Raw genomic sequence first — 27523 nt, forward strand, 5'->3', positions numbered from 1 at the left:
CATCAAAGCCCAGACTATTACTATTGCACATATTTATTTGGATATTACGGCTTCTTGGCTGAAAGGTGATCCTAGTGGCCTTCGGTTCAGAGGGCCGTGGGCACGATTTCCGGCTGAGTCCGGATTGTTATCCACGTCTGGTTAAATCCTCTAGTTCGGGGAATGGACAACTGAGTTCGTCTTAAACACATTCTTTCGTTTTCATACCGTATATTATCACTAGGGCTTGGAAGTTGAGGAAAAATCCTTTATCTCTCGAGTGTCCGATGACGAGGCCCAGCACAATATATGCTCATTCTGGGTCGCTATAGGCTAGAAAATGGCGGTTTCTATTTATTTCTTCTTTGCTTTTTGGCGTTTTTGGCCAATTTGTCCTTTCTTTACCCTTTTTGGTGTCTTAACGGATTTTTGTTGTCGCTATTTCACCTTACTTTGACTACATTTTTACTGCCCATTCTCAGTTCGAATCATCATTAGTTCATCCATCACACCTTAAAGGTATTTTCTGTAGTAAGTGAGAAAGTGAAATGTAATTAAAAAATCTAACTAGTGCTTGAAAAATCCAGGGTTATCTAATTATGTGCAAGATAAGTAAAATATTGAAAGGAGACAATTTTTATATGAGTATTTTTGAAGAGGAAGATCTCACCTGCTTCAAGTATGAACCCTTAACACCCGTTGATGTGGAGAGAAATTTCTCGGTGTTTCGCTACATGATATCTGAAAACCAACGATCCTTTGCACCTAAGAACCTGGAGATGACTGGTGATATACTGCAAAGCCAACTGAGGTGTTCCTGAATTCCATTTTCTGTAACCCTAGTGTGGTTAAGCCAAATATGATACTAATTTCAATTTCTTTCTCCAGGATGCCCATTGCGGGTTCGCTCAATTCATTCTAGGTAGAAAAATTATTTCATTCTAAATTCTGCAAGTACTTTTATTAACACGTAATTCCTTTTTTTTTAAATTATGTTAATCTAAGTTCGCCTCTGTGGTGTAGTGGTTAGCGTGATTAGCTGCCAACCCTGGAGGGGGGGGGTCGATTCCTGGCTCTGCCACGAAATTTGAAAAGTGGTACGGGGCCTGGAATAGGGTCCACTCAGCCTCGGGAGGTCAACTGTAGAGGGGGTTCTATTCGAACTTTAGCAATCCTCGAAGTGGTTTTCCGTGGTTTCCCCACTTCTCCTCCAGGCAAATGCCGGGATAGTACCTAATAAGGCCACGCCCGTTTCTTTCCCTTTTCCTTGTCTATCCCTTCCAATCTTTCCATCCCACCCACAAGGCCCATGTTCAGCATAGCACGTGAGGCCGCCTGGGTGAGGTACTGGTCCTTCTCCCGAGTTGTATCTCCCGACCCAAATTTTCACGCTCCAGGACACTGCCCTGGAGGCGGTAGAGGTGGGGTCCCTCACTGAAACCGAGGGAAAAACCAACCCTGAAGGGTAAACAGATTAAGAAAGAAAGACGAAGACACCTCCGTACAGACCATGAAGGCCCTTAGAGGAGTGGAAGGTAAAGGTTTCCACCATTGTTAACCGCGGCACGTGATGGGGTAGAGTGGTTAGCTCTACGCCCGGCCGCCTTTGCCCCCAGGAATTAACCTGGTACTCATTTTTGGTGTAGGAACCTCAGGGCCATATGCACCTCCGGAAGTGGAAATCTCGTTTCTTAAAGAAAGAAAGAAAGAAAGAAAGAAAGAGGTTAATCTAAACATATATAATTTCTGAAAGATGAAGTATTTCACTCATATATTGTTACACTGTCCATTGCGTACCACCAGAATTCTGCATTTTTAAACATTATATTCCTTCATGAAATATGTAATTAAAACTAAAATTATGAATGAATTTGGATCGCATTTTACGTCCTTTTTGCCGGCTGTTAGGTCCTTTTTGGATATTTTTAGGTCTTTTTACGGGTCTTATTTTTAACCAATTTATAGGTCTTCAACTTCCGAGCCCTAATTATCACACTACAGAAACACGCAATAGTGATTACAGTACTATACGACTCTCCACATGCCTGTTGTTAAGAAGTCCGACTCGTTGGCTGAACAGTCAGCATGCTGGCCTTCGGTTCAGAGGGTTCCGGGTTCGATTCCCGGCCGGGTTGGGGATTTTAACCTTAATTGGTTAATTCCAATGGCACGGGGGCTGGGTGTATGTGTTGTCTTCATCATCATTTCATTCTTATCACGACGTGCAGGTCGCCTACAGGAGTCAAGTAGAAAGACCTGCACCTGGCGAGCCGAACCCGTCCTGGGATATTCCGGCACTAAAAGACATACGACATTTCATTTCATTTCATTTCATTTTTGTTGTTAAGAAGGGCATTCGACCGTAAAATTGGGCTTAATCCGCACATGTAGTGCCGACCCCAAGTAATTGGAGAAATGGCCACCGGGAAGAAGATACGCACTTGGATGTGAAAACAGTAGTGACTGTCTGATAGATAAGAACACAAACCTGATAGTCATGTCTCCAACTGGTGAACGAAGCATTTGGCACGTTCAGTTGGTTGAAGGGAGGGCATTGCTCTTTCTCAGGATGGCCGGGTGGTGAGTATTGATTGTGGGTGCGCAGTGGACACCCCTGCCGTGCGCGATGTGGCACGAGGCTTGGTGCTAGCCGGCTCCTCAGTCCGTGTCGGTCATCCAGGGAAGTAACAGTCGGGGACCAATGGTACGTCAAGAGCATTGTTGACAACTGGCTTGTAACTCTTCCAACCTGTACTTCTTCAATCCGTCAAACAGTTCATTTCCAGCCGGCATGTCTTCCGACGAAGAGATCGATGAGTAAGTACAGTAGCTACATTCCATGTAACAGCGTACCAAATTATTCAATAGTCGCGGCTCACACACCATTAAATTGCTTCGGGATTCCCCAAGAGTAGACTGCCTCTAGTATTGACTGGAACACTCAGTTGATGTAGTAGGTGTTTCATTTAAGAACCAACGTATATTTTCAACATCAGACCAGTCCCTTTTCGTGTGTGAAATCCATCTGATAAAACTTGTGTTATTGTGGTGATTATTATAATGTTCGTTACCGATATTTTTAGAGTTGAACTGGAGTAAATATTCCGAAATTTGATTTAAAACTATAATTTATATATTTTTTTGCTAGTGGCTTTACATCGCAGCGACGCAGATAGGTCTTATGGCGGCGATGGGATAGGAAAGGCCTAGGAGTTGGAAGGAAGTGGCCGTGGCCTTAATTAAGGTACAGCCCCAGAATTTGCCTGGTGTGAAAATGGGAAACCACGGAAAACCATCTTCAGGGCTGGGATTCGAACCCACTGTCTCCCGGATGCAAGCTCACAGCCACGTGCCTCTAACCACACGGCCAACTCACCCGGTAAAATGGAGTGTAGAAAATCGACTATAACTGCACTCGGAATGTTAGCTGACAACTTCCCAGATGCGGCCACTACCAATATCGGTGGGGATAGGTCCTTCAGTAAATCGTCTGCCTGTTATGTAGCTCACGAACTACGTGATAATCAACATTCGAAGATTGCCGGGTCGAGTAGCTCGCACGGTAGAGCGCTGACTGGCCTTCGGAGCCCAAATTGACAGGTTCAATCCTGACTCAGTTCGGTGGTATACGTCAGCCTCCTCTCGGACAAAATTCAGGCAATAACATTATTATTATTATTATTATTATTATTATTATTATTATTATTATTATTATTAACAACACTCAAAGATGTATTTGTAAGATTTTGGAAGTTGAGATGAGGGAACGGAAATGGCTCCTAATGCTAGACTATTTGTGTGACCTCTGTATGAAAGATTAGTTGAAGGAATCTAGCACTGGATGATTTTGGACCGAGGTGGTATATCTTGTGAGGGCTAATTCTAAATTTGAAACTATGCGCATTTATATATTCCATAAAGTCATCCTTTATGGTGTCATTTAAATGAGACGAAAAGATAAATAGAGATTGCTTGAATAAGTTCGCACATTAGATTAATTCCCTCGAAATTGCTCACTGACATAATCGATCTCAGGGTATGTGAACTGAATGCCTCTGCAGACCTCGGAACAGAATTTAATTCTTCCCATGTTTCCATTAGAGCAATGTTCAAGTTCTCGATAATACGTGCTAATTTATTAAGTAAAAATTGTAGGCAATGATCATTTATTTTTTCTACTTGCTTTTACGTCGCACCGACACAGATAGGTCTTATGGCGACGATGGGACAGGAATGGTCTAGGAGTGGGAAGGAAGCAGCCGTGGCTTTAATTAAGGTACAGCCCCAGCATTTGCCTGGTATGAAAATGGAAAACCACGGAAAACCATTTTCAGGGCTGCCGACAGTGGGGTTCGAACCTACTATCTCCCGAATACTGGATAACTTACTGGCCGCACTTAAGCGACTGCAGCTATCGAGTTCGGTATGATCATTTATTTCGCTTCAACTGATGACAGTGGCATTTTGGCAAGTTCAGCTCATTTAATGGCTATTTATTTCCAAATGATTCCTAAGCGATATCTAAGAGGCGATTGAGGGTATAATGTTTTTCTTGGTACACAATTTGTTTGTAAAATCTGAAAATACTGAAGATAGAGCCTTAGTAATTTCATTACCATTTTTAACTAGGATCCTGTTGTTTTCATTGAGGCATCTAATTACTCTTCATTTCAGGTCGCAAACAATTCTTCCTCTGTTCTCTTATCTGAGATTTCATGGTGATAGACGATAGGTCAACAACAACAGAAGTTCCCGTTCTAGGTCGTATATGTAGTACTAGGTCCTTATCAAGGAGGGCGTGGTACTTTGAGTCTTATGATTATAAATGACTGATTGTCTCTTGTTACACAACGTATTTCGTCATTATTCGAATACAATTCACATCGTTATCTGAATAATGTGATGAAAATATAGAGGTTTAAGTTCAGGGTCGTTGGTTTGCTGCCAAAGAGCTCTTCCGCTTTCGGCCTCTGAATTGCGAGCGAAGTACACTCATGTGACACTTCTCGCCTTAATGTGCGTGCTAATCTTGAAAGACAGAGAGAACGAATGAGAAATTAGCTTCATTAAGTGAGAAGGTCAGACTTTTATCGTTCTGTACATGAACTTGTCTGCAATTTGTTCCTGGAAGCATTCTTCTTTAAATGTTACATACCTCGGTAAAGAATTCGCTAAGTTTTCTGGTGGTATATGACTTTGACTATTGTGTTATGTGCTCAGATCCTCAGATAATGTCTTGAAAACCTTGTTAATAATCGCTTTTTATTCCTGTTAGGAACTTGGGATATCTGTCAAAATTAATCCCATATAACTGTGTGTGACTCACGCCCTACTATTTTTGAGTTTACGAGGCTGATCTGATTGAATTTTCGAGTCAAACCCCTCTTGCACAGCAGTTGTTCTCTTTTCGATTCGGGCAGTATACCGTTTGTTTCCTACATCTCTTTCATTATTTGTCACTTTTATTGTTCGGTATTCTCCATCTTTCTTTTCCCATGGTTGATATCCCCGATGCTGAACCTTCTAAAACTATTATGTTTTTAGGGATTCAACTTCGCACTGTTAATAACAATAATAATTATGCTATTGGTTTTACTAATACTTCCACGGTTTTCAGAAACACAGAGGTTCCAGAATTTTGTCCCGCAGGAGTTATTTTATGTGCCAATAAATCTACCGACACGAGACATACTTGGGCACCTTCAAATATCACCGGCACTGGGCGGTTAGGGTCGCGCGGCTGTGAGCTTGCATCCGGGAGATAGTGGGTTCGAATCCCACTGTCGGCAGCCCTGAAGATGGTTTTCCGTGGTTTCCCATTTTCACACCAAGCAAATGCTGGGGCTGTACCTTAATTAAGGCCACGGCCGCTTGCTTCCAACTCCTACGCCTTTCCTATTCCATCGTCGCCATAAGACCTATCTGTGTCGGTGCGACGTAAAGCCACTAGCAACAAAAATCACCGGACTGAGTCGGGGCTGAGCCCACTCGCTTGAGCTTAGAAGGCCAGTGCTTTATCATCTGAGCTACTCAGCCTGGCTCTTACTATGTCAATAGACTATCAATTTGCATCACTCATTCGTTTCCGAGGACTATTTTGCAATATGACATTCTATCTCTGTTGGCCGGCTCCTTGGCTAAATGGTCAGTGTAGTGGCCGTCGGTCCAGAGGACTACGGGCTCGAATCCCGGCCGGATTGGGATTTTAACTTTGTTTGATTAATTTATTCAGTTGGGGGGCTCGGTGTTTATGTCCGTCTTAATGCACAGTTTCATCTACGTACTAGAACACATCAAACCACCGCAGAAACACGCAATATTGAATATATCCCTCCACATAGGGTTGGCGGCAGGAAAGACATCCGGCCGTAAATAAGCGCCAAATCCATACAAAGTGCCGGCCCCAAGTAACTAGGAAGAGACTAGAACAAAGAAGAAGAAGAAGAAGAAGAAGAAGAAGAAGAAGAAGAAGAAGAAGAAGTCTGTCATAAAGTCAATAAAATATTATCAAGGAATATTGTTGTCTAAAATAGACAGGTATGATATCGTTCATGTTCTTCAGTTAGATAAATTGTCTAGTTAGGCCCTATGTGGTTGATAATGAGCACAGACTTACATTTTTGTTGAAATGTACTTTTATCCGTTTATGTATGCCTTGAAACCCGAAATTGCATCCTATTGGTTTACTAACAGTAATTTACTATTTTTTTCAAAAAAGACGGATAAAACAAGTGATTCGACATCTGAAAATGACTAACACAAACATTCAAATCGAGAAATCGAAAGGGAATGTTTGATCAAGAAATCCAAGGCGAAGATTGATTTAAGCCAAGAAATGTTCCCTCAAGGAATGTTACTAACAATCAAGATATACTCCGATATCGGAGATAATATTTAATGTGTTTCCAGTAACATGGCCGCGATGTTGTGGTCGAGAAATGGCTAGCTCTGTGAATTTAGCCGCCATGGTCTTAATTTTATTATGGCACGGCCCCAGTATTTGACTGGTATGAAAATGAAAAATCACTCAGGGCTGTCGACGGTGGTACTCGAATCCACTATCTTCGGAATGTAAGTTTACAGCTTGATGATCCGTACCGGTTAGCCAACTCATTTTATTCTTAACTCAAAACATGAGTCACTTCAATCTGTTAGAACGTTTTTTAGGTCCCTTCCCAATCGTCCATGCTAGTTCGACTGCAAGTCCCAATCGAAGTTTCTGGGATTCGAGCCGGAGTGAGTCAGGTTGAGAGTCTAGTAACCAGACCGCTGTGCCAGCAGATCAGATCCCCTCAAATTTTTGGCAACTGAACTGAATTGCTGTTATTATCTGGGCTTAGGTTTGTGAGAGATGATCAGTGATTTGAAATAATAATTGACCGGACGAGTTGGCCGTGCGGTTAGGTGAGATAGTGGGCTCGAATCCCACTGTCGACAGCCCTGAAGATGGTTTTCCCGTGTTTTCCCATTTCCACACCAGGTAAATGCTTGGGCTGTACCTTAATTAAGGTCACGGCCGATTCCTTCCCACTCCTAGGCCTTTCGGATCCCATCGTCGCCATAAGACCTATCTGTGGCGGTGCGACGTTAATCAAATTGTAAAAGATAATATTAACATTAACAATAATAATAATAATTGCTTTCAAGACCTCTGGGAAGAGATCACAATTATCAAGAGACCAGCGCCAGGAATCGAAGTTCAGTTTCCACACAGTGAGTCCCATCGTGGAGCTTGCTGAATGCATTTGGCTTCGAAGGTAAGGCAAAACTTGTGTACCTGCGCAGACATGGGACTGCATAGCCGAGATAATAGGATTTACTCAGGAGGACGTGGACTCGATTCACCGTGAGGAAATTCAGAAACAAAAACACCATTTCTGGAGAAATAAAGTATTCAGCGTACACCAGAAATGAATACCAGGACAATTCTTGACATCAAAGGAGGTTGTTTCCCACCGAATTCTGAAATTACGGTTTGTAGAATCCTTTGCCACTGAGGTCTTTCAAGGTCTTTACGGAGATGTCGTTGCATTCCTCTTTACCTTGGCTTGGAGCTATTGGATCCTTGATTTAAGTGTCATCGGTCACTGCTAAGCGCGACACCCTATCTTAAGATAAAGTTAAAATTTCATATGCTCCCTATTGTATTTTTATTATACTTCTTTTAAGTCCAACATACTAGATATCCTCAATAGTTTTTGGAGAACGGCATCAGCGTACTAAACCTTCGTAAGCGAACTTACTTGCGAACACTCGTTGGTTTGCGTATTCTTGTAAACTGCTAAGGACCGGGCGAGTTGGCCGTGCGGTCAGGGGCACGCGGCTGTGAACTTGCATCCGGGAGATAATGGGTTCGAATCCCACTGTTGGCAGCCCCGAAGGTAGTTTTCCGTGATTTCCCATTTTCACACCAGGCAAATGCTGGGGTTGTACCTTAAATACAGTCACGGGCACTTCCTTCCAACTCCTAGGCCTTTCCTATCCTACCGTCGCCATAAGACTTATCTGTGTCGGTGCAACGTAAAGCCACTAGCAAAAAAAAAAAAAAAAAAAAAAAAAAAAAAAAAAAAAAAAAAGAAACCTGCTAAGGATACTGGTACGTGGAAGAAAACATAAAATGTAGTTTTCTGAGGATGATGAAGGCTTGCATAAATAAGCCAATCAGAAGTTAGTATAAAGATTAAGCTAGATCACATTATTATGAGTTACCATGCTCAATAGATTAGGCCCAAAATTGATGATGCTGATTGATATAAAGAATATTTCAGTTATTGGAGTACATGATACCATATGTCCTAAGAAGAGCTAGCGGCTGTAAACAGAGGTGGGATGTAACGGAGTAAAAGTAAATGGGATTACTTGTATCAATTACATTAGTAATTTTTAATTGTAATCGTTACATTTTACAAAAAATAGCGTCCGACTCGTTGGCTGAATGGTCAGCGTACTGGCCTTCGGTTCAGAGGGTCCCGGGTTCGATTCCCGGCCGGAAACCTTCATTGGTTAATTCCACTGGCTCGGGTGCTGGGTGTTTGTGCTGTCCCCAACATCCCTGCAACTCACACACCACACATAACACTAATCTCCACCACAATAACACGCAGTTACCCAATCTCATCGGAGGGTCTGCCTTACAAAGGGTTGCACTCGGCTAGAAATAGCCACACGAAATTATTATTACAAAAAATAACTATTACTTCTAATTCACTTCTTGAAATAAAATTGCAATCAAGTAATTGATATACATCGTCCGGAACCAGAAACGAAAAAGCAAAGAACTTTTCCAGTTTTTCTTCTACCGTTTTTCCCCACATCTTTCGGTGCGCACTGTGTCGCACATGTGGATTTGTCCCTGTTGACGGCCGGATGTCCTTCCTGACGCCAACCCTATGTAGAGGGATGTAATCACTATTGCGTGGTCTGCGGTGGTTGGTAGTGTGGTGTATTGTCTGAATATGAAGAGGAGAGTGTTGCGACAAACACAAACAACCAGTCCCCGAGCCAGAAGAATCAATCGCACGCGATTAAAATCCCCGACCCGACCGGGAATCGAAGCCGGGGCCTACTGAACCGAAAGCCTCAACGCTGACCATTCAGCCGAGAAGTCGGATATCACTTTTCAGTAGCTTCAGAGCTTCACCAGGATACCAGTTCTGCATGAGGCACTTTATTACTTCTTCATGTCCGGCTCCATTGCTAAATAGTTAGCATGCTGGTCTTTGCTTCCGCACGTCCCCTGTTCGATTCCCGGCTGGCTCGGGTTTTTTTAACATTCAATGGTTAATATCTTCACTGGTTAATTCCGATGGCTCGGGGGCTGCGTGTGTGTACCGTTTTCATCATTAGAAAACATCATAGATAGGGCCCCATCCTCGTAGACGCGCAGGTCATCTTTACGGCGTCAACTCGAAAGACCTGCACTAGGCCTCTTCGGAGGCCACGCGCCATTATTATTATTATTATTATTATTATTATTATTATTATTATTATTATACCTCTCCATTACTTAGAAGGACATCCAACTTATCGTAACGTTGTTCTTAAAACAGTGGTTTAACGTCCTACTAACACAGGTATGTGCAGACTTGGCTCGCTAGAACAGCCCGCGAGCAGCCGCTTGCCAGTGCGCCAGCGGTGACCTGCGGGCTGGCAAACTTCCTCGCTAAGATATTGAATTCGCCGATTCACAGTCCATCTTGATAGGTTTACTGATTCATATTGTTTTATCAGATTTGGACGAAATCCTTCCACCCCCATTTTAAAACAATTTTTGATCAAATCACCATCTGATGAACTTCGTAATCGGGTTTTGCCAATTGAAGAGAAATTCTGTAGGAGAGGCGGATGGCTGGCTAATTGTTTATATCTGCAATTGCACTGTCCTGAAAGTAAATAGAGTGACATAAACTTAACTTACCCTTACTTCAAATAAGTCTTACATGTAGAAATTGCAGAGTTTTTTAAAAAATAAGCATATTTACGAGCCGCGTAACAGAATGGCATCGTCCTAGTTAGTGAGTATTCAGTTTTGAACCATATTTAACAGGCTAATACGATTAGGCATAAATTAATCATAAACTCAGAAATGACCGGGTGAGTTGGCCGTGCGGTTTTAGATACCGCAGCCGTGAGCTTGCATCCGGGAGATATTGGGTTCGAATCCCACTGTCGGCAGCCCTGAAGATGATTTTCCGTGGTTTCCCATTTTCACACCAGGCAAATGCTTGGGTTGTACCTTAATTAAGGCCAAGGCTGCTTCCTTCCAACTTCTAGGCCTTTCCTATTCCATCGTCGCCATAAGACCTATCTGTGTCGGTGCGACGTAAAGCCCCTAACAAAAAAAGACCAATCTGTGTCTGTGTGACGTAAAGCCACTAGCAAAAGACAACAACGCAGAAATGTGTGAATTTAATACCTACCTCTTGGTTGACCATTTTCTCCTTTAGTCGCTTTATTAGTGCTAGACGATCTTCATCTTTATATTGATCGTACTATCATAAACGATATAATTCCGTTTTAGATTGAATTTCTTCAATTGGTTCCAGGATTTATGACAAATTAAGCATTTTGCCAACACTTGAGCGTACATAAATACGTACAATAGTTTCCATTCATGTCGAAACGACAACGAAGTCGGGAGTCTCCGCTTTGAACCTTCCGCAGAAACCTCCATTATATTAAGTGAGACTAACTACGAATGCAACCTACAGTGATATAGTGCATGAGAGGACAGCGGACAGTGACGTCACACCCCTGTGACAATGCAATGCGCCCGCTGCCTATGTAGCAGCTCGCTGCCAGTTTCCCAGCATCTGCACATGACTGCACTAACACATGGAAGGTTTCTGGCCACGCAAGGATAGAATAGGACATTTTCCTGGTGTGAAAATGGGAAATCATCTTCAGGGCTGCCGATGGTGGGATTCGAAACCACCATCTCACGAATGCAAGCTCACAGCCATGGAACCCTAACCGGACGGCCAATTCCCTCGGTAAACATATATTTCTTCAAGTGTGCCTGTAGCGCGTCTTTTCAGTAAATGCGAAGATCTTTCCCTCAAAGAGGTCGGCCGAGGCCAGCGATGAGAGTTTTAAGAACCAATTATTATTTTCATTTGTAAAGCAAATGGCAAATTAGTGGAAACGCTTCAAGTCATTAACTAAAATAAAAATGATGAGGAAAGATCATTTTGAATGTTCCAAGCTATCATGTTTAGTCTCACCTGTCTCTCTGTGCTAAAAACCCACACAGAATGTAGAAATATCTTTTCCTTGCAAACATTTATTGTTACAGCCCCGTGTGAAAAATAATTGCCAGTAATGTCCTTAGAACTAGCGTTCTGTAAAGTAATTGTGATTGTAATTCTACTGATAACCGCCTCTGTGGTTTGCACTCTAGCACAGCAAACACGGCAAGTTTGTCAATTTGAATCGCGGTTCCGGAAGTAAGAAAGTAACCTCATATTCTCGAAAAGAAAAATTTATCCGCCAATCCGATTGCGCCATCGTTCTTTACATACCGTAAACCGGGGTTACTTTACACCTTAAAGGGTAACTTTGCACCGTCTGTGGAAAACTGTTTGTGGCGCTCCTGTGGCGTTTGAGAGAATCGAATCGGTTCGATCTGCGCTTACGGCATACGTACTATACGTCAACCTTTTCTTGATGCCAGGTTTTACGGAAGTGAGGAGTAAGGAGGGAGCTCTCCCCGTTCCAGTTATACTGCCAACTGAATGGAAATGAAATCTGAATTGAATCGATAATGTGATCGATCGATATGAATTTTCTAAACTTTTATTATCTTAAGCCAATAACTGTGTCACACACACACATTATTTATAGCATTTCTCGATGCGAATCCTGTTTCTAGCATGAATTCTATAGTTTGGCTTTGCTGTGTAAACAACCACCACACACAATAAAAAAAACTCACTAGCGCATAACTATCAGATCTCAATATCAAGCCAACAAGCACCTCATTGCGAACACATTGCCAACATTTACGACAGCAAAACCATATAAATAAAACTGGGCATGTGGCAATTTGCGATATACAGCTTCCTGTCAGTGGGTAGGAGGCAAACGCTTCAGCGGCATTACGGTGAAACTTTACAATTACAGCGTTATGCTGGGCTTCACACGCAATTGTCAAGGCCGGTATAAGGAGCGCAGCGAGGGATCCAGTCGGCCGTGCAACAACAGTACTAGTACGTAAAGTGTACGCCAGATGTCTCACGGTGATTCATAGTTTGTGTTTCAAATGTTGCCGATACGAATCTCGAAGATAACCGAGGTCTACCGATTCAGCACTAAAGAGCTCAGGTTTCAAGAAAAGGTTCGCGTATAGTATATATTATTTTAGTCCCACAAACGCCACTGGAGCGCCACAAGCAGTTTTCCAACGATGGTGCAAAGTTACCCTTAAGGAGAAAAATAATCTCGGTTTACGGTAACACGAAGAGCATACCTGATTTTTTTTGTCGGTATAATTCAGATACACTCTGTATAATTGAGCTGCCTAGAGTCAAACCGCACTTTCTCGAAAATTATGAAAATGAGGTAATTGTCTATTTCAGTGTAGAATATTCCCAGAACACAATAAAAGTGCAATATTGCCACACCCAAAATAATATTTCGGAAGAAAAGACTCGAAAATTTTGTAAATTTAGCCAAACTTCCGGAAGGTATTAAGAAATACCCTGAAACCCCTTTAAGGCGACCAGCTGAAAAATGACAACATAAAATTGATCCTTTAGAGGGGTTGTCTTCTTAAAGGGGAATGTCAAACTACTACTAGTGCTACTACTACCACCATGCAATACACACAGTAATATGCTGTAATTCATTGTGATGATCTTCATTTGCATTTTCTTCCCACTCCTTCGAGTAACGGTCACGATTTGCTACTGTATTTTGAATTTGGCATTTTCCGCAATTAAATTGATTCGCCAAATCACATTGCGATCGTCCTTTTTGCGTTCTTTAATCACTGGAATTCTTCTAGAGCAGGGCCTCTCAAACGCCCAAAATCTCACGCGTGCAGATCGAGGCTCAAGAGCTCCGTGCACTGTGCATCGGTGCCGCTCGGCATGGCTCGGATCAACGCTTCGTCTCTGGGCTACTCGGCTAAGCTCGGCTCTACTCGGCTATACTCGGCTCAACTCAGCCCGGATTTGGAGCGCTACGGCGCAAGTGGGGCAGAGGGAGACAGGCGGAGCGAGCGAGACAGGCGTGAGGAAAGAGAAAGTAAGCGCTATTGCTCCAAATGGAGGAGTGGGGGGTCTGCACTCTGGTCAACCAAGCCAAGTCGTCTTTTGCACCGTGCACAGTGCATGCACCACGCGCATGCACCCTGAGAGGCCCTGTTCTAGAGGAAGAACTCATTTTTCTCTGCACCACGCGCATGTACCCTGAGAGGCCCTGTTCTAGAGGAAGAACTCATTTTTCTCTTTAACATGACGACTTGCACTCACTTTTAAGACAGAAAAATCACTACTGCAAGGGCTTTACACAAAGCAGTTTTAAGTCAAGCTCTGACAATAGAGATGTTCTCTAGTAGCCTAGAGTCTGTATACGACAGATGAGGGCATGAAAGTACAGTACCCTTAAGATGAATGAATAGAATTACAGGGTGGCGCATGAAAAATCATTGTCACCACCGTGTATGTACACGCATTTTTTCTTATTTCTGAGAAAACAGAATTATTGATGTTATACGAGTGATATGAAACTTGGGGTTGCAAGCCACCAAGGTGGTCGTCTTCAAGCGGATACATTAAATAAAGTCTGAAATGAGTGGTCGTCGGTCGGGAAAAGAGGTGATCGTTTTATAGACAAAAAAATGCATTAGCGTAATAATTCCGTTCGGAGGAAAATGGTCGTAGTAAGAGGGGGTTTGGTTAAAAGGGTGGCCATCTGTAGAGGTTTCACTGTATGTTAAAATCTTGATAATAATAATAATAATAATAATAATAATAATAATAATAATACCGCATTTACGCGAATAATACCCGCATATTTTTTAAAAATTGAGGCACGAAATTGGATGCAGGTTTTATTTGAGTCAGTGTTGGCATTTTTTTCAAAACCAGCCTTCCTAAAGTTCGGGTGCGGGGATTATTCGTGTAAATACGGTATTATTCATCATCATACATTCATCATGCCTGTGGGTTATAACCTCGGCTGTTGCTCAGCTCATTTTTAACGTTTATATTTCAATGGCCCTTGATTGGCAAAGATGATTATATTGTTTATTAATCTGGTGTACATTTAAGTTTTTGGCGTGGATTTATTAGGTACTGACATTTAACCGCGGGCTCCTCCTGCTATGTATCTTGTTGTTCATTAATATCCCCATGGATGTGCGTGCAAAGTTTCGAGGTGACTAAATAATACACAAGAACTGTTGTGGTAATAGAATGTAATATCGTGTCAAAAAGCCCCACTCACAGAACACAAGGTATCACAGAACGTTGTGATAGCGTGCCTAAAACGAGAAGTAGAAAATGACTATAGAACAGGGCCTCTCGAACGTCCAAAATCTCACACGTGCAAACCGAGGCTCAGAGGCTCCGTGCACTGTGCATCGGTCCAACTCGGTTCAACTCGGTTCAGCTCGGCTTGACTCGGATGCTGTAGTGTAGTGTGCTGAGAGCGACGAAGCGTTCGGTGATAGATGGCTTCTTTATCAGTGAAATAGATAGGCGCAAGACAACATCATAATAATGGAGAAACCTGTTTCGAAGAAAGCAAAGACTTCCGAAAATCCATTCCAATCGAACTGGGAACTTCCGTATTTTTTCTCAGTCGTGACGATAAAACCAAGTGCTTAATCTGTGGGACAATAATTACGTGACCATCAAAAAGATCTATTTTTCAGTACAAAGGCGTTGCTCGAATTCTACGAGAATTTCGACACATCAAGATGCAGCTAGATTGTCTGTGTGTTTGACTCCACATGCATATGTGATAGTTTTTTTTCTGTTTTGACTTGTACGAAAACTTGATTGCGTGTGAGTATTTCTGGTTGTAATTTAAAGAACGCTCTCAGAATTTCTATCAGCCAAACCCTTGTTCCAGACATTACTGGTATAATTGCAAAGAAAAAGAAAAGGAAGAGCTAGAGAAGATAAATTGTGTGCTCAAACCAAATTGAAAGAAGAGTTTTTAACACTTGTCCCATGCTACAGTGTCTCCGCTCACCGCACATAATCATTTCACAGTGGACGAAGAATCAGCGGAGAAGGTGAAGAAGGTGAAGACGGGCCGAACGGGCGAGACAGATGTAGGGAAAGAGGAGTGGGGGTTTGCATTCTGGTGAAGTCGTCTCCTGCACCTTGAAATCAGGAAAGGCGTCCGGTCGTAAAATCATGCTATACAAATTCATCTCACTTGATCCCCGACCCCGTATCAGGAAACGGGCTTAAGGGCTAGATGTACACTCTTGATAGTCTGCAGAGAATTCGGACTGGAAACAATATTTCTGGATGCCATATCTTAATATGAATTGACATGAAGAAGGCATGCGTAATAAAATGAATGAACCGAGAATAAATAAACTGGAAATGGATTGGTAGATAACGTCACTACGACAGGCATTGAAAAGATCACTTTGCAATGACTGCGTCTGTAATCAACTTCACAGAATTCTTAAACGAAAAAATCCAACGTCAAGAGAGTGAATATATTGAAGGTGGTGTATTGTACTCACGGCGCTTACAGTACAAGGTAATCTTACTCGGCATCATGATTCGGAATGTTCGCTTGCAAGTCCTTGTTCATGCCATAACGACCCCCGTGTCAATTTCACAGTCAACAAGGAATAAAAACTGGGAGTGAGCTGCTGGACAGCTGTCCGGATAGAAGGGTTAAAAATAAAATAGATCCTTTAAACTTGAAAGTGCACTTGTTAACCCTCTTCATTCCAATGTGTGCGTAAGTTATAGAACCAGTAACAAGTTAGACTAGCTTCCTATTGAGGAGAGAAGCAAATCCATGTATTTAGCGACAACAGAGCAGCAAGCTTAATTTTCCATGTTTAGTGGTTCGGCTGCAATGAGCGGGTACCGTACGAGGTCAGAGACATTGTACCAGTTGGAAGATTTGGAAGGCAAGATGTTTCGATCACATGAGCACTACAAATTGAATCGATATAGAATACCCGCGGTGGTACAGCAGTTCTATATGCCCACAGGGGCATCGAGACATTGAAAATTGCTCTATGGAATAGATGAAAATAGCCGGACTTAAATTGACTATGCATTTCGATGCGAAACTATTTCCATTAATGACAATCTATGAGACTAATACAACAAGGATCTGTGCCATGTGTAATCTGGAAGTCCCCCACTTCATTGTGTTTTAAATTAAATTTGTTGACCTTCAATTACTGCAACTTCTTCTGTTACTAATTTAAGTTGCGGTAATTACTGCTAGAGTTTGTTGTAATTATTGAGTTAGTATAATTATCCCAAGTTCTTCTGGATCTTACGTCTTCTACATTTCTGTGGTAGTATTCCAACTAACACTTACACAGGTAACGGTTATTCGCTCATACTCGAACGTATGAATATCATCTCTTTAGGTGTCCACAATATTCATTCGGTTTCAGATTTCTTCTTTCCTTTATGTCGCAGCGTCAGTCGACTACAGCATCTCCAATATCCAAGTTTCGTTACTTATTTTGCGTGTGCAACTCAGTGAGTTAGTTAGTTTTTGCTATAACTTCAGTTCGATGGCATTAATTTTCATTATGCATTTATTATTTTTATTTTTACATCGTACTAAGATCTTGTGATTTTTGGCGACGATGGGGCAGGAAAGACTAGGACTGGAAAGGAAGTGGTCTTAATTAAGCTACAGTCCGAGAATTTGTCAGCTTTGAAAATGGCAAACCATGGAAAACCAATGTTAGCGCTGCCGACGGTGCGGTTGAACGCAACATCTCCCGAATGTAAACTTACAGCTACACGACCTGTACCGCACAGCTAACTCGTTCTGTTTTATCAAGAATGTGAAGAATTATAAATTTAATACCATAAGTTCGGAAGTTCCTGAGATGTAAACTCAAAATCTAATGATATATATTGCTATTTGCTTTACGTTGCACCGACACAGATAGGTCTTATGGCGACGATGGGACAGGAAAGGCCTAGGAATAGGAAGGAAGCAGCCTTGGCCTTAATTAAGGTACAGCCCCAGCATTTTCCTGTTGTGAAAACGGGAAACCACGGAAAACCATCTTCAGGGCTGCCGACAGTGGTATTCGAACCCACAATCTCCTGGATGCGAGCCAACAGCTGCGCGCCCCAAACCGCACGGCCAACTCGCCTGGTAATGATAAAACTGGCGATCGAAGTAATTCAATACGAATACTCAGACAACCAAATACTGGATGAGGGCTAACAATACTACCAACGTAAATAACAAAGCTTTCTATAAAAATCAGTGGAAAGAACAGTCTTCTATTTTAGTTTATTTAGAAATTAAGTCGGTTCAGTGGAAGACATTGGCTTTACGTCGCACCGATACAGAGAGCTCTTGTGGCGACGATGGGATAGGAAAGGGCTAGGAGTGGGAAGAAAGTGGCCGTGGCCTTCATTAAGACACGGCCCCAGCCAGCATTTTGCCTGGTGTAAACATGGGAAACCACGGAAAACCATCTTCAGGACTGCCGACAGTGGGGTTCGAATCCACTATCTCCCGAATGCAAGCTCCCAGCTGCGCGCTCCTAACCGCACGGCCAACTCGCTCGGTTTATCATTGGTTCTCAGGAGTTATTTTATGGTAAATCTGTCGACAAGAAGCTGGCATATTTGAGCATCTTCACTTACCACTAGTTTTAGATGGGATGGAACCAGCCATTTCGAGCTAAGAAAATCAGCCGGCGAACACCAGTTAGTCTTCAGTCAGTCTTGAGTAAGCCGCGGGTGAGTTCAAGACGATCGCGAGTCAGTGATGAGTCATTCGGAAGTACGTCAATAGTGAGTGAGCAGGTCTTGATTGCGGAAAGTTCGGCGAGGTACGCAGTGAACTGCGCTGTAGACGAGGCTGCGCTGAGGGGCGGGTGTGTTGAAGAGCGGGAGTTGGACACGCCAGAGGGCTGTGTGTTCGATTACATTCGTGAGTACCGACCGAGTTGGCCGTGCGGTTAGGGTCGCGCAGCTTGAGTTTGCGTTCGGGAGATAGTGGGTTCAAACCTCACTGTCGGCAGCCCTGAAGATGGTTTCCCATTCTCACACCAGGCAGTGCTGGGGCTGTACCTTAATTAAGGCCACGGCCGCTTCCTTCCCATTCCTAGCACTTTCCTATCCCATCGTCGCCATAAGACCTATCTGTGTCGGTTCAACGTAAAGCAAATACTGTAAATAATAATTTAATAAATTTAGTCGATACAAAAAACACGCTACCTGAGTAGGATCCTGATAACCCGCTACAATGTCCGATTCGTTGGCTGAATGGTCAGCGTACTGGCCTTCGGTTCAGAGGGTCCCGGGTTCGATTCGCGGCCGGGTCGGGGATTTTAACCTTAATTGGTTAATTCCAATGGCTCGGGGGCTGGGTGTGTGTGGCGTATTCAACATTAGAAATCATCCTAGGTAGTGCCCTCATCTTCACAGACATGCAGGTCGCCTAATAGGCCGTCTACTAGAAAAAGACCTGCACCAGGCCTTTCCGCAGGCCATACGCCATTAAATTAAATGAACCCGCTACAATGTTCTGCGATGTGTTCACTGTAACCAGCACGATTTCCAGATCTCTCTTCCTACGAGGACGTAAATTGGTTCGACAGTTTGAAATCGCACGGAACAATACTGATATGGAAAGACACTAATCAAAATATGATCGTCGCCAGACAAATCAAAGCAATCTTCTAGTTTTACGTGACTGTTGATATCATGATCACAGCCACAAGACATTTAGTTTATAAGAAATCCGAACCACAGGGACGAGAATTTTCATTTCAAAAACCGCACATGCATTGGCCGGAATTCGAACGACTATTACCCACTCCCACCCATCGCCGTGCTAGATAGGATTCGAGCTATTTAAAGAAATTCTTTATTTCCACAGCAAGGTTTATATTCCTGAAGACGACTGTAGTAGTAGTACTGAAAACATTTCCTGCTATTTGTATGGGTTAAATGTTACATTAATTAATTACACTCAACATCCTGCACTTTCTCTTACTCCAGACCCGAGCTGAATGGCTCAGACTGTAGAGCACTGGCCTTCCGACACCAAGTTGCCGGGTTCGATTCCGGCTCATTTGGGTGTTCAAATATCGTGTCGGTGGATTTACTATGTCCACGAATTCCTGAGGGAGATAATATGAAACCTCGGTTTTCCGAAAATTATTTAAGTAGTAATTATTATTATTATTATTATTATTATTATTATTATTATTATTATTATTATTATTATTATTATTATTATTATTATTATTATTTTACACAAGAGACATGTTAATAGTCGCTTGGATCATGCAGATCGGTTGTGCGAAAACATTCCCGATTATTTTCTATCTCTTACTTTAAAAAAATATATCTTATGTAATGTACGTTTTATGCTCACTTAGGTATAATGAACTTGCTAGAATAGAAGAACTGCTTTGCAGTAACTTACAGTGGGAGATTGAATTACCTTCCCACGGCAATAACGTGCGAGTGACAATATTTTAAAGCCAATCTTCGTTGGTTGATGAAATTTTCCGTTTTTAAATACTCTGTATTAACACTAGCCGTGCTTGGTCTGTCAAACGTTGGTGATTACTTGATGATTAACTCAACTTTCTGCCTTCAGTCATCCTGAACAGTTCGCTCGCCATGTTGATATCCGACATGTTTTAATATTGTCGATCTATGAGATCAGTCTTCGTTGCACACAGCGATTCCTTGCTGTTCTTCTTTTCAGGATAAGTTGGAGTAGGTGGTACTTTTCTCCACGTAATATAAGATGAAGATAAATAATTTATGGACATTTTTCTTTTTTCACAATTTGCTTTACGTCGCACTACACAGGTAGGTCTTACGGCGACGATGGGGTAGGCCTAGGAGTGGAAGGAAGCGGCCGTGGCCGAAATTAAGGGACATCCCCAGCATTTGTCTGGTGTGAAAATGAGAAACCACGAAAAACCATACTCAGGGCTTCCGACAGTGGGTTCGGAACCCACTATCTCCCAGATGCAAGGTCACAGTTGCGCGCCCCTAATCGCACGGCCAACTCGCCCGAATCTTGACACTTCACAGTCAAAACTAATTCTCTTCTTTCTCAGGCCCATGAGAGAACTACTTCATTTGTTAGTAGGTCAATACAAGCAATATGCAGTATTCTGCGAAACATCCACATTGAAAATGCCCTAAGATGATTTAGATAGCTATGTGTTCAGCTTTCTGTCCCATACAGAAGAGCTGAATAGATTTGGAACTGGGTGCTAGTTAAATACCGAGCCCAATCAAATATCAAGAAGAAGAAGAAGAAGAAGAAGAAGAAGAAGAGCTGAATATATGTGTCATGGAACCGTACGTTCACGCAACTTGAGATTGCTGATGCCATTACAAAACAGTGTTCTTACTGCTTCGATTCGACTTTTGATTTCCATTTCAGTTTCCAAATAGTCTGTTATTAAACTGCCCAGGTTTTTGAGTTCTGTGACATGTTCAATCACAGTGCCATTGACTGTTAAGTGTGCACTCGCATGGGGATCACTACTAAATTTGCTCTTGTTGGCGTTGGTACTGAAGCCGAATCTTAATCCAGGTGTGGTAATTTTGTTAATTGAATTCTGTAGGTCGTACACGCTATCGCAAACTACAACAGTGTCGTCCGCGTACCTGAATGTGTCAATGTGGACATCGTTGATCCAGACTCCGTGTCTGGTCCTTTCAAGGGCTTCTTTATATATTCTCTCCGAATAAAGGTTGTATAGCATTCGAGGCATTGTACAATCATCCTTGCCCAACTCCACGCTTGATTACGATGCGATGTTGTCAGTCTGTTGTACTCTCTCTTATCTTATTCAGCCTCACAATTAGTTAATGTAAATAATCTGAAGATGATATACGCCATTCTTATTAATCTTGACCCACTTTTTAGAAGCTGACTCTTAAGTAATGTTGAGTGCTCAGTTGTGACACTTGCACGAAGACGGAATGTGTTGATATTTGCAGGGAACAGTAAACATTCCAGAAAATTAGTAAGCATGGGTATTTCAAACAGTGACTCCTGCTCGGAGGCCCAAGGAGGGTTAAATGTAGAAGAAGGATAGGGGAAGACCCACACGATAAGTAGAGTTAATTGCTACAGTTGATACCTATATGACAACTAGTGCTCATGTTGAACTGGTGATAATTGTTCTGCAGCTATGGAGTTCATCGAGATGACGAAGTGGGAGCCTTTGTTGATTTACAGCGGACATCGGTATATTGTGAACTATACCATACGGATCAACTAACTTACTGGCAGTGCGCAGATTTGAAGAAAAGTAAAGGAAGAATAACAACAAAACAAAAAACAAAAATCATACAGTTTTAGGCGAGTCGTGTTTTCACTCCGAATGAAGTGGCGACTGAAGTGGGAAAGGTGTAGTAAATACAAAAAGAAAACGTACAAGGGAAATAGACAGTATGATTTCAACAATTTATACCGAAGAAGTAGGCCAACTCCTCAATCTAGGCTACGACCTTGCGGCATCGCTGCCATCACATAGGCGTGCCACTACCGAGATTACAAAGAAAAACATGGTGTACTGCATGTGTCTATTAATGCCGAAGTAAATGGAAATCGCAGCTCCGTGCAAATGTCACCAGTGCTGTTAGGTAGAATGAAGAGCTCCGTGCAAGTGTTCAAATCCCGCTGGATGCAACCTCTTTTGATGCAAAGTGTACAATTACAGTATGTGTCTAAAGTTTAAGAAGGCATTCAAATACCATGAAATGTCATATAGAACCTAAACATCAACCATATAAATGCAATTAATTTCTCCTCAGAACACTTTATTTCTACCGCATATATTTGCCGGATTTCTAAATATTATAAAACCACTCCAAAATATCGCCACTTTTAGGGAAATAATGTATTTTGTGCGGCTAGCCGTTGCAAGTATTGTCAGCAAGATTTCATATTAAATATGAAATTAGATGAGTCTCTCCCTGAGATAAAAAATAAGATGCCATACCATGAGAACTGAGTGAGTGGCTACTGGGTTTGGATCACATAGCTGTCAGCTTGCATTCAGCAGACAGCGAGTTCGAATCTCACTGTCGGTAGCCCTCAACATGGTTTTCCATAGTTTTCTATTTTCGTACCAGGCTGTACCTTAATTAGGCCACGATTGCTCCCTTCCCATCGTCGTGATAAGACCCGTCTGAGGACTGCTGACAGTGGGGTTCAAACCCACTGTATCCCGAATGCAAGCTCACAGTTACATGACCAAACCCCGTAGCCATCTCACTTGGTCTCTGTCATGATGGCCTTATACTTCTGGTCGATACTGTTATATTACATAATACAATTTGTCCAGACCTCCAGGGAGATACCCTGACTAAAGGTTTACGTGACGTATTTGCTGGACTGGAAAATGAGATTGCTTTTTATAAATCTCCGAGGGAAACTGGATCGAAGTCCAACAAGATCTGAAACTGGAAGGAAATAACAAAGATGGAACGGCGTATACCGCTGTCCAATAATTGCACTTTTCATTCACTTCTACTTTATTCTGGTGGAGAAGCGGGCAAGCTACCTGGTAAATTACACACGCATACGGTGTAGTGACATAATCTAGTGGAAAGAAATCCAAAACTGCCCCTCATATTATTAGTCTCAAAATTAATTTTTTTAAACCACTTTTGTACCGACCTTCGCGACGCAGTCGATTAGGGGCGTGATGGAGGAGTGGCGGCATTGTCACTGGATTCTCATTAACGCGGCCGCGGTTCGATTCCCAGCCGATGAATCTGGGATTATGAAGATTATGGTTCAGATTTTGTGTTAATCTGGATTACCCATGGCAATAACAATGATAGGATCAACAGTCATTCAAAACTACCTACTTCTTCAACCGCTTTTCCCACTGGCTAGTGGGATCGCACATGTAGATTTGGCCCTTTTTTACGATCGGTTGCACTTCCTGGCAGAACTTTGTGAGAAGGCATGTATTAACTATTGTACATTTCTGTAGTGGTTGGTAGTGTGCTGTGCTGTGTGCCCCCCGCCCAATCCCACCAGGCGCGGTTTAAATCCCCAACCCGGCCGGGAGTCGAACCCGGGACCCCCTTAAGTGAAGACCTCAACACTGACCATTCAGCCAAGGAAAATGAATAATCACGCAAACTCCCTGTTTTTTTCTATTCAATTATTTAGTTAAAAGTGGTGTTATTAGCCATTCGAAACTGGGCTATCTACCATAAATATATTGACATACCTCTAGATCCAATCTGCAGTCGGGAATGGTGCCCGAAAAAATGAAGTCAGGCATTATCCAAACCTTTCTTTATTCCTAAAGCGAGAGTGGAAAATCAGAGATTTATCACTCCTAGGATAGCTGCATTTAGCATAAGCCTAACTGCTTATCAATTTACTGAGAACTGAATAAAACATTGCTATCACATATTGAAACCTTTAAAGTCCTTCGTAGGATACCTACCTTCCTTACCTATTAGCAAATCGGTATGAGATCTTTCTCTTGGGTCGTCTACGAGCTCTTCGTCACTTGCTTAGGTAAGAGGCGGGTTTCAGTTATTTAAGCTATCTATTAAATGAGAGGAGTCGAGTCAACAGAAATTGATACACTGACTGACAGAGCAAATGCAACACCAAGAAGGAGTGGTCAGAACTTTATGCCAATTGCAGGGTAGACTGACGTCACTGAGGTATGCTCATGATGTGAAATGCGCCGCTGTGCTGCGCACGTAGTGAACGATAAATGGGACACGGCGTTGGCGAATGGCCCACTACGTACTGTGATTTCTCAGCCGACAGTCATTGTAGAACGTGTTGTCGTGTGCCACAGGACACGTGTATAGCTAAGAATGCCAGGCCGCCGTCAACGGAGGCATTTCCAGCAGACAGACGACTTTACGAGGGGTATGGTGATCGGGCTGAGAAGGGCAGGTTGGTCGCTTCGTCAAATCGCAGCCGATACCCATAGGGATGTGTCCACGGTGCAGCGCCTGTGGCGAAGATGGTTGGCGCAGGGACATGTGGCACGTGCAAGGGGTCCAGGCGCAGCCCGAGTGACGTCAGCACGCGAGGATCGGCGCATCCGCCGCCAAGCGGTGGCAGCCCCGCACGCCACGTCAACCGCCATTCTTCAGCATGTGCAAGACACCCTGGCTGTTCCAATATCGACCAGAACAATTTCCCGTCGATTGGTTGAAGGAGGCCTGCACTCCCGGCTTCCGCTCAGAAGACTACCATTGACTCCACAGCATAGACGTGCACGCCTGGCATGGTGCCGGGCTAGAGCGACTTGGATGAGGGAATGGCGGAACGTCGTGTTCTCCAATGAGTCACGCTTCTGTTCTGTCAGTGATAGTCACCGCAGACGAGTGTGGCGTCGGCGTGGAGAACGGTCAAATCCGGCAGTAACTGTGGAGCGCCCTACCGCTAGACAACGCGGCATCATGGTTTGGGGCGCTATTGCGTATGATTCCACGTCACCTCTAGTGCGTATTCAAGGCACGTTAAATGCCCACCGCTACGTGCAGCATGTGCTGCGGCCGGTGGCACTCCCGTACCTTCAGGGGCTGCCCAATGCTCTGTTTCAGCAGGATAATGCCCGCCCACACACTGCTCGCATCTCCCAACAGGCTCTACGAGGTGTACAGATGCTTCCGTGGTCAGCGTACTCTCCGGATCTCTCACCAATCGAACACGTGTGGGATCTCATTGGACGCCGTTTGCAAACTCTGCCCCAGCCTCGTACGGACGACCAACTGTGGCAAATGGTTGACAGAGAATGGAGAACCATCCCTCAGGACACCATCCGCACTCTTATTGACTCTGTACCTCGACGTGTTTCTGCGTGCATCGCCGCTCGCGGTGGTCCTACATCCTACTGAGTCGATGCCGTGCGCATTGTGTAACCTGCATATCGGTTTGAAATAAACATCAATTATTCGTCCGTGCCGTCTCTGTTTTTTCCCCAACTTTCATCCCTTTCGAACCACTCCTTCTTGGTGTTGCATTTGCTCTGTCAGTCAGTGTATTTATTCATTATTGACGACGAGGTTGAAGGAACTTATGACATTATTATCACCCCTAAGCAACGAACCTAGTCTTGTTCATAAAAAAATAACAATAATAACGATGATGAAAGATACTGGCTTTTGTGACCTTTATTCAACTGCCTGAGGAGCATCCTTACTAGAAACCACTGTTTTAATTTAAGAATGAAATAAAGAAAGGCTGGAGATGCCTAAGAACGGTTTCCATGTGAGACTGCATATACCACCATAATGATTCGTGATGATCCAGCCCCCGTAACACGAGCTCTGGACTCTTTGTATAATTAAGGCAGTCCAATCGGTATATGTTACAAGGTGGTTGTACGGCATGGACCTTTAATTGAATCGATGTGACCTGCGACTTTGTCATGGACCGACATCTAACTTTGTGATTGCCGGGCGAGTTGGCCCTGCGGTTAGGAGCGCGCAGCTGTGAGCTCGCATCCGGGAGATAGTGGGTTCGAACCCCACTGTCGCTAGTCCTGAAGATGGTTTTCCGTGGATTCCCATCTTCACATCAGGCAAATGCTGGGGATGTACCTTAACTAAGACCACGGCCGCTTCCTTCCCATTCCTAGGCCTTTTCTGTCCCATCGTCGCCATAAGACCTATCTGTGTCGGTGCGACGTAAAGCACCTAGCAAGAAAAGTAACTTTTGATTTACGTTAAAGTCATTGTGGATGATGACCGCAAGGAAAATAATGCTATAATGGCAGATGGCCCTAATCTAAGTCACTGAGGTTGATGACCCCATGACCATCCAAATTTCTAAGCTGAAGGCTGAGCACAAATTATATTAGTTGATGGTCAAGGTTTCTTCATGTATAAGTCCCCAGCACATCTGATGCTCAACAAATCAAGATCAAAAATAACAATAACAACAACAACAAACGCTCACAACACTTGTGGCAGTAGAGTCCCTTTACCATCGGACATGTCCCCTTAATTGTTACGTTAATAAGTTGAGATTTCCCAGCAAATAAAACTGAGATTTCCAGAATACATGTTCAAGTTAGTCACTTGGTTTTAAGCTAATTCTCAAATACGATTTCACTGAATTAAATAAATTAATAAATGAAGTAATCTCATAATCCTAACTAACAACAAATTGTATCTACCCCGGACGAATAATTTCTTTAAAATCCCTAATTATTTAATTACATTATTTTATGTTACTTGGACCTGTTTATCAGAAACGAAATCTTGATCTAATATTGTTTTATGCTCATACTTTTCTTCATCGCCGTTCGAAACGGGATACATGGTCATAATTACCAGTACTATTTATTTATTTGATGACTTCATTCAACAAGCTTACCGGTATATTATAACACTAACAATTATTAAGAAACTAACTTGGATAATCCTAACATTAAATCTTACAATTTGCATAAATTTACACACAACGCAATATAAAAGAACCCATGTCACATCGCTTATGACGCCTACGGTTATCCCTTGGACTAATTTTGGCCCCTCCTTCGATATGGTTTCAGGTCGATGAGACTGAAATGTCGTAATGCACCTCAATGTGCTCCACAAGCATGACCTCATATCACAAGAACCTACATTTGTGCCATGGGAGCCAACAACAACACAACACAATCATCCATTACGAACTCTATGGATTGACAGCTATCGTGGCATTCAAATAAAACTTTGTACAAACCTCAATAACATCAGACAACATCACTACCGATTCTCAAATTCTGACATCCCTGAAAATGGTTATTTCCAACACATCGTACCATCGTCTCATTATCGTCGCTTCGATAATGAATTCAAGTTTCTACTAAAATGAGTCTCTTCTGAATAATGAA

The 27523-nt window shown here is 42.8% G+C and overlaps 1 protein-coding gene across 1 annotated transcript in view; it reads left to right on the top strand.

Moving 5' to 3' along the window:
- The first annotated feature begins 2654 nt into the window (after nucleotides 1–2654).
- The window catches only part of LOC136857024 (uridine phosphorylase 1), a 331210-nt gene continuing 306341 nt past the window's right edge, over nucleotides 2655–27523 (top strand). The window contains exon 1 of the mRNA XM_067135371.2: nucleotides 2655–2796. Coding sequence (XP_066991472.2) covers nucleotides 2771–2796 — 26 coding nt within the window. The 5' untranslated portion in view covers nucleotides 2655–2770. The remainder of the gene's footprint in view (nucleotides 2797–27523) is intronic.

This window comes from Anabrus simplex, chromosome 1 (genome assembly GCF_040414725.1).
Source record: "Anabrus simplex isolate iqAnaSimp1 chromosome 1, ASM4041472v1, whole genome shotgun sequence".
Taxonomy (NCBI): domain Eukaryota; kingdom Metazoa; phylum Arthropoda; class Insecta; order Orthoptera; family Tettigoniidae; genus Anabrus; species Anabrus simplex.